This window comes from Wasmannia auropunctata, unplaced genomic scaffold (assembly GCF_000956235.1).
Source record: "Wasmannia auropunctata unplaced genomic scaffold, wasmannia.A_1.0 LD335721.1, whole genome shotgun sequence".
Lineage (NCBI taxonomy): Eukaryota > Metazoa > Arthropoda > Insecta > Hymenoptera > Formicidae > Wasmannia > Wasmannia auropunctata.
The window spans coordinates 1-8736 of NW_012027169.1; the positions used below are offsets into that span (position 1 = coordinate 1).

General features: G+C 41.7%; 1 protein-coding gene across 1 annotated transcript in view; it reads left to right on the plus strand.

Annotated features, from left to right (window-relative positions):
• The first annotated feature begins 3034 nt into the window (after positions 1-3034).
• LOC105456304 (furin-like protease 1) overlaps positions 3035-8736 on the plus strand; it is a 211263-nt gene continuing 205561 nt past the window's right edge. The window contains exons 1-2 of the mRNA XM_011700250.1: positions 3035-3088; positions 3385-5428. Coding sequence (XP_011698552.1) covers positions 5183-5428 — 246 coding nt within the window. The 5' untranslated portion in view covers positions 3035-3088; positions 3385-5182. The remainder of the gene's footprint in view (positions 3089-3384; positions 5429-8736) is intronic.

The following is an 8736-nucleotide window of genomic DNA, read 5'->3' on the forward strand; positions in this document are numbered from 1 at the left end:
ATTATGGGCATTACTAGGCATTAGTGGGCATTACTATGGGCATTACTATGGGCATTACTATGGGCATTACTAGGCATTAGTGGGCATTACGTAAAAAATTTGGCAGTAATGCCCAGAAATTGGGCATTACTAGGCATTGGTGTACCCGATTTTGGTCAGCGGTTTACCCCTCGTTTGAAACCGACCGTCCAACTTTCGAATCGTGCACTATATCTTCATTACTTCTTGTTACACCGTATAATCGAGAGACCGTCAGACTCGATATGTATAACGTTTATTTCTCTATAAAATGTAACTAAAATATTAGATGCAATTAAAAAGTTTTTACAGGCCTAAATTACTCAAAATTATTGGAAAATTTGTAAATTGTTTTCCTAATATAAACGAATGGACGGTTTTTATTAATAACAATTATATTAAATTTATATTAAGTTACTAAAAAATATTCTTTTTAATTTTACAAGGTTTACAATTTCTATTTTTTTTATTAAAAAGAATTATTATAGCTAATATTTTTTTTGTAAAATTAAATGCCACGAGTAAATATGTTGATACAAAAATTAACGAAAAAAAGAGACAATTAATAATACTACGTAATGTTATATTTAAAAAAACTCGATAATTCCTATCAATTTGTCGATTTTGTGCGTTAATGTTTTTCCGATGAAAATTTGATTTAGATTAAATTTTCAAGCTTAAATGTTTAAGTAAACTTTCAGTTAAGATTCCGTTAAAGGTCTTTTATCCACCATCGATTTCCCGGCTCCTCCACTTCTAGAATCTCGGACCACCGCGAGTCATCGTCTTCGGGTTCGTGCCCGGCAGTCAGTAGATCTTGGGTAGCTTCGCGGTATCTGTGATGGGTTCGTGGAAATCATTTTCCAGAGTGATTATTATATACCTGACGAAAGAGCTGATCTACCAGTGACTCGTCTCCGTTTTAGAAGTTTCGACCGCACTTTAGTCAAGAGATCGAATCCGTTTTAAAAGAATACTTCTTCTCTCCGAGACGGGACTTATAACTCGACGACTTGATTGACCCTCCGCTGGCCCCTTCCGTCCGACTTCCCTCGAATGGCAGTTTTGCCCTCTTTTATCTCGAAATTAAAAAGAGGGCTATTGCTGTCGTCTCGGCTGGTCGGTCGCGCCGGCTTAGCCACGACGAGGATAGAACGACAAAGAGAAGCCCGGCACAAAGTGCGAGAGGATTGTGAGAGAAGGGAAAGGATGGTGTCAGAGATGAGGCCAGGGGTAGTTGGATAGGACGCGAGTTGGCTTAAATTTAATTCACTTCTCTAGCAACCCTTTTCTATTCTCTCTTTATCACGACTCGCGCGGCGGGACCGAGGAGGGGGGGAAAAAGGGAAGAGAGGAGAAACGAGGTTGGTGGAAGACCAACTCGCGAATGCAATTTCCTCGTGGCGCGAGCTGTGGATGTTCCTGCAAGGGTTGCAACCGTCCAGGGCCGACCAATGTCGAGTCCCTTTTCCGGAAGCTAGCTCACTCGAAAAGTCCTTTGAACGTGACGATAATGCGAACTCGCAGCATTTCACCTCATTTTACTATGGGGATTTATAACGCGCTAATAAAGCGCGCGCGCGCGCGCAAGAGACCGTAGACATTATCTGTGAGCACGAGTCCTACTTCTTTAGACGTTGAGATAGGTTTCGTAAATTGTCAGAATCTTGCAAGATAATATTCGCAGCGAGAACTACGATGAATAGAGCGCGTCGAGGAATATGATTATGATGAATAGAACGCGTCGAGGAATATGAACTCTTTTGTCAATGGAAAGAAATTAGATTGCAATATTATGATAATCAAAGATTGTTTTCTGGCAATATCATTTTCATACATGTTTTTCGTTTCTGTCTTTGATAAGATGAAAGAAAGTAAAATGCACGGAGAGAATTGAATTTTATTTGAAAATTTACCCTGAAAAGCATGTTAATCATAGGACAATATAGTATTTTGACGAATTTTATGTAATTTTCACTATTTCTTTAAATATATACTATAAAAAAATTTGTTGTAGTGCACAGTAAAATTTATCAAAATATTATATTGTCCCACGATTAAAATATGATTTTCAAGGTAAATTTTAAAAGGAAATTCTCTCCGTGTGCAAATAAATTTTGTAATCTGAAATAATATTTGGAATTAAATAGTTCAATTTTGGTAGATACGTAATGAATTATTATAATATTTTTACAAGGCATTTTTTATTACTATCAAATTGCAGAATTTTTGTAATAGATAATATTAAAGAAAATGCTTATTTACATTTGTATTTTTATATAAAAATATATACAACACATAATCTAATATTAATTGAAGAATAACAATAATAAATTAACGAGTTATTGCACAAGTAGATAATCGATCTTATTTCACGATGCGATCGCCGTAACGACAGTAATTACAGTAAATGATCTCAAATGATAATTCCTAATACGTTTGAAACATAACTTTCCGATTTAATCTACGGTCACGATTAATGGATAGTATCGAGCACGTGAATTATGTAGCGTAACGAGGGTTATGTAAGAGCTCGGCCACGACGAATTAGTTCGATGGTATGCCACGTTAGTGAGCGGAGACCCTCATCAAAAATCATGCAGCAACGTTGCACTTGCTTCCGATTGCGATTTCATTTCTGCCAACGCGAAATCGCCGGGCGGTTGTAAAATTAACTCTAATCCATAACGGAGAATCGGGTCACGTTATGTGGCGAATGCAATTTCGACGGGGCGAAATTATTCCATCGTGCGGTAATCACCGTAAACCGACGTGGATTTTTGCTGGGCTATATCTTTTTTCTTTTGTCTTTTTTTTGGTACGAGAATGCTGACTGGGCCGAATGTTCCTCAAACGTGACGTTAGTACAAAAGCGCCGAGTCCTTGGCGATGCGATGCGTCGTTAACGACGGAGAATAATGTTGCGAAATGTCAAGAGATGCACATAGATAATGTCTTCAAATACGTCCTTCCCGTCCCTCTTATGTGTTTTGTGTGTGTTTGCATGTGTCTACTTTAAACGCTTTTTAAACCGTTGACTCTTCGTCGGAATTAATTTCCTTCCCAACTTGTAAGTTTTCGAAAGTTTTCTTTGACGCTTGGAGTTGATATAAAAATTCATAAATCAAAACTGACCGACTCAGGCTTTTAGCTGGCGTATATTAACGTGTATACCGCATATCGCGTACCGGAACTTGCCTTGAAATTAATTTTCGCGAGGTATTATCGATTAGGTACTTTAAGTGTTTTGCATTAACTATATATATGCGATTTTCCAAAGTTCGCGAGTATTCGAAAACCAAGAGTTGAGAATTTTTGTCTCGGAAACTTCGGGACTAATCAATTTCCTCTTAACATCGTTTGCAGCTCGAGAGCCCGTTCCCGAAGCAAAGAGGGATACCTCCCATCCAACTCAGCCAGGACCTTGGCGGTACATCTCGTCTCCTGCGGTGCGCCCCGAGGGAGCGATGTGGTGCTCGATGACGTGATCGACCTCTCGGTCAGCTACGCGCCGTGACCTCGTTCGAGTGGCTGGCCATTCACTTCTTCGGCGACCGGGCACGGTCGCACGAAACTCGAAGAGCATGACAAGACGCTAAGACAAAATCGAGAATCTCGATTTGTTATTTTTTTTTCTCCTTGAAAGGGAGTCAAAGAGAAACGAAGAGAAGTTTCATGGAAGAAGAGGGTGTCTCTCGTGGCTCGAAACGGGAGAATGTGTGAGAGGACGTCAAGATCATGAGGGTATTTTTGTAATGACGGATCCGGCACGGTCGACATCGGAACGAAGGGCGAACGATTGAGATGCGCGAACGGTGGATCTGACCGCGTGCTTTGCTGACACCCGAAGAAAAGGGCGTAAGAGGAGGAATTCCGGAGGTATGATAGACGCGTGAGGAACGGAACGCTGGCGACGCCGCGCGGGTAATTGAGACGTGTCGGCGAAAAATTTCACGCGTCGCGCCGGCGAGGTGCACTGCGTTTCTTCTGCTGCACACGAGGAGGAAGCGAGAGAATTGAGAAACACAAAGTGATCCAACAGACCGAAACGTTATGTCGAGCCGAAGAAATGAAGACGTATGAAAATTTCTATTAAGCGGACGTGACTATATGAAAGTCGATAGTCAAAAAGTCAGAAAAAAGATTCAAAACCAGATCAGGGTGTTTTTTTTATTAAGCGGAAGAATTAGACGCAACGGTCTGAGACTCTGACAAGTCCGGGCGGCCAGCTTTGGTTTGAACAAAGCGAACGAATAAGAGGGTAACTCCCGCAAGAGAAAGCGATGACGAATCTCCGGTCTTGTTGAGACCCCCGTCCGGCCGCGCGTGAATCTCGGCGTGCAGCAGGCGTGGAGGACAAGGTCGCGTTGGATGTCCGCGCGGCGTGAATATCCGCGAATTGGGAAGGTCATTCGCGATCGGCGCAGTGATCGCGCGCCGCGACGGCGGACATCCGCGTTCGTGGTCGCGCTCGCGACGCTGTCATCGCGAGAATCATTCCGTCGTCTTCCCCACTCGTCGGCGGCCACATGACTTGACGATTGCCTCTTTCTCCTCCCGCTGCTGCTCCTGCCCGTTTGACCGAAGGCGGCGGCGGCGGTGGCGGCGACAACGTCACGGCGACGTCGACGTGGACGATAGCGACGAGGAGTCAACGGCTGACAACGCGGCGTGGTGGAGGTTCCGTGCTTAAGACGAGTAACACGCGCCGCCGGCGATTCAGTCGTTCGCAAGCGGTTCGCTCCGCAGGTGCGAGACGTGCGCGTGGGTGCCTGCGAGACGTGCGTGTGTGGATGTGTATGTGAGTGATCGCGTTTTTTCCTGGATCGTCGTTTCCGCGTGCGTATAGTTTGTAAAAGGCGGCTCCCACACACACACATAGAGGAGAGAGAGAGAGAGAGAAGGCACACAGAAAAATCGGCCGTGAAGAGAATCGCAGCGGGGGACAAAAAGAGAGAAAGAGCTGCACATTCATAAAGTATAGTCCTTTAGAGGCTGTGGATTCTTCTTCTTCTCCGTTTCGGCAACCGTGGTGCGTCGTGACGACTGTGGTGTTTGTCGTGGTGGCGCGGTGTTACCGTCGTGTCGCTGCTATCCTGCTATCAAGCGGTGGCGACGGTGGCGGTGGTGTTGGTGGTGGATACACACGTATATATAGTAGTGGATGATAACGGGGGTGGTGGCCCGCGGGGGTGGCGAAACTGGAGCAGCCGGTGGCGATCGTCGTCGTCGGTGCAGCGGAGGAGCTATCATGTGCACGCGGTGGATTTTCGGACTGGCGGTCGTGGCCCTGCTGACTCTCGGCGGTCGAGCGCGCGCGTACACCAACCAGTGGGCGGCACACATCGAGGGTGGAGAAGAGGCGGCCAGGCGAGTCGCCGAGGACTATGGATTTCGCTATTTGGGCAAGGTCAGCGTCACGGAGCCCCAGGCCCATCGATTGGGACTGGGTCTCTTCCCTCTTTTAACTATATGATTCTGCGCGCTCGTGCGCCTCTGAACGGTCGCGGAAAACCTTTCTTTTTTACTGCACGGAGTATGGTTTTACGTTTTTGCCTGGAACGAACATCTGCCGATACAGCTGCTCAACGGTGGTAATTATTATATTGGGATCGCTTAATTTAATCGACTGTGACAAAATGAAACGTTTATACGAGATGGGATTATTGACGAGTAATGAGTATTATTAAAATGAGATTAATTGATCCAAATACCAGTTTTGGCTTATGCAAAAGGCGACGGTTTTTTTTTTATAGATTGTAAATCAGTGAGGGAAAACAATATTTAAATTAAATTAAGCGGGAATACTGAATATATTTGTTAATTGAATCGTTGATAATCGAAGTGCTGTAAGTATACATGCGGTGGAATAAACAAGGATGATATCATCGCGAAGGTAAATTATACAATGCGCTTGAGATGCGGCACGATGAGATTTAATGGCACGTTCTTCCAGGCAACAAACGATCTACGCCATTTAGTTCTGACGGCTCGATTAGTATACAACATCCAGGTTAAAATTACAAGATTTACTCACTTGACATTATCAGCTGCGGTAAATTTGAATGCAAATTCGAGTTAGAGAATTCTATTCTCGTGTAGAATAACTCGACATTGCGACGGGAGGAAAACCGCTTTGTGCTTTAATTAAATTTTATTTCATCATTTATTCGCGAAGTTAAGAAGTGCAGAGATCGCGCTCAATCGATCTCTCCTCATAAATTGGAATATGCGAATTAATATTTAAAGAAGAAACATATGCTACAGTGAGCGGTTTAAATATGCAATTAACGATCCGCAAATATGGTTTTTGTTGAATTTGTTCGCCGATATTAGCTCCATTTCCAATAGAGATATTTTAAAGAGACACGTAATCCTCATTGAAAGATATTTTAAAACCTTTTATAATCTTCAATATTTTGATATTTTTATTTTGAAATCGAAAGGAACGTATTGAGACTTATCCCTCTCGCTTCGGTTACATTCTGATTTCAAAGGAAACTTTCGTTACTGTATACGATAACGTTTGAAATCTAAATTGGCGGAGAGCTGAACTCAATACATTTCCGACCAATAGATCTTCTGCAGAAGCCAGTATGATATATATATATATATATACACATACATATATATATTTTGCTTGTGAGTTAAATAGTACAAATCTGATAACTCTCCTAAATTGAAATCTTTATGGAACTCTATTATCTCTATTTAGTTTCCGTCGGGTCGATACGATTCTCATTCCAAGTGAATGCGACATTCTTATTATTTTCATTGACACAGCCAAAAGAGTTATTTTTCCCATTTTTTTTTCCTTGAAGGACACAAAATCGATTTTTAGTGGCATTTGATTTTTCATCATTTTTTTCACAAATCGGAGGAAACATGAAGGAACATGTCGATTTCGAAACGGACATCGAATCCATTGCCGTATTTTTCATGCTTTCTGCGATCACAATGGAAAAATTCCACGCCGTTCGTGCATGCCATTTTCATTACGCTCTTTTTTTTACCGGGAGATCGTCAGGAAAGTCTATATAGCACTTCGTTGATCCGCTGTGTAATAATTCCCGGATTGTAATTTGTTCGGAAAATTATATAACTCCGCTCGGGAGAGAGAGAGATTCCGATATTTTTAGATTTCGATTTACATCTTCCTGTGAAGAGCAGACGTGATCTCATTTTAGCACTTAATCAAACATCAGCGTTCACGCAGAAAGCACACACGCACACACATGTGATAATTTCGCTTGGTTTACTTTATGTTATGTCTATTTTCCGTGCGTTATACGTACATACATGAAGTGAATACGTACGAAATATATTTTAAGAATAAGTTTTATAAACATGAACAATGAAATTTATATATAATATATGATTTTTAACTAATATTATTCATAAAAGGAGTTAAAATATTGACCGGAATTGTCTCTCTATTATAAGATCATATTCAATAAATGTTGATTTTTGAATTTTTTAAAAAAGATTTGAATATTAGGTAATCTCCGCATTGTGAAGATCTCATATAGTTGTACTTATAATTAAAATCGATCGCGGAATAAAGGTTTTTCGCATTGAGGAATCGCAATCCGCTGCACTCGTGCTGCCTATCAGACAAGATAACGATCCAATCCTTGTTATAATCGACCTCTCCTCGAGAAACAGCCGATTGCTGACGCAAGTCTTGGTGACGTGCGCCTCTGTTTCAGTGACCGTGAAGGCCGCGATGTAGACTTCGTTGTCGCAGTTGTTACAGACGGAAATTAACCTCCGCGACAATCTCCTTTCTGCCTAAATAGCTTGCGTCGCAGAGAATCGAGCTCCCGCTATCTTCGGTTTCCACGTCGGTTCTTCTTCAATCGAGCACGATCGGCGGACTCCAATTTGGGAGAACCACCACCCGCACCACCGAAATGTCGATGAAATATATCACTTACGTGATAAAGCGATCGCGAGTCGAGAATATATCCCGAATTTTTAGATTATCGAGAAAGTTCTTGCGGGGAAACTTTTTGATTTCTTAAGTACAAGCTGACATTGCGATTTTATTTTAACTTTCATTAATCTTGAACGATATTATCTTGAAAATAGAACCGGTTATGCAATAATTCTTGAAAGTAAAAGGATTAACAAACAATAAAAACCTAACAAACGTACAATTCTTGTTCTAGTGTGTAGTCAATTAACATAGCGAGTTAATTTACAAAACTTCACAAAATTAGTTAACAAAATTAGTAGATAAATTGCTGAACAAAAAATTAAGCGATATAATACCCACCTTCGATCGTCGTAATGTTAATTAAATGAAAATTATTTTATGCATTAATACTACATCAATAGTTACTGCTAATATTTGAAATCTATTTGCTTATATCTCAACGTGATTTACTCTGACGTCTCGTGTAAGTTTCCTAACAATTAACAAACACATCCACCGCTTTTGCATCTCGCATTCTGTTTTTTATTTCCGATTGTGAAGCGGCGGAAGCGCGACACAAAGCCCGGTTTGTAATTACGCGCTGATACTGATACTGACGATTTTTAAGATTGAATAACAACAGGATGTTGCAACTAAGGGGAGATAAGCGACATGCACACGCGTACATTTTACCGGCGGTGTGAAAATTCTTCCATTCAATTTGGCCCGTGGAAAATTCACGCCATTTAAATGGCTCGTTCGATCGCGCGCTCTTTATTTTCTTATTTCTCGCCCCCCCC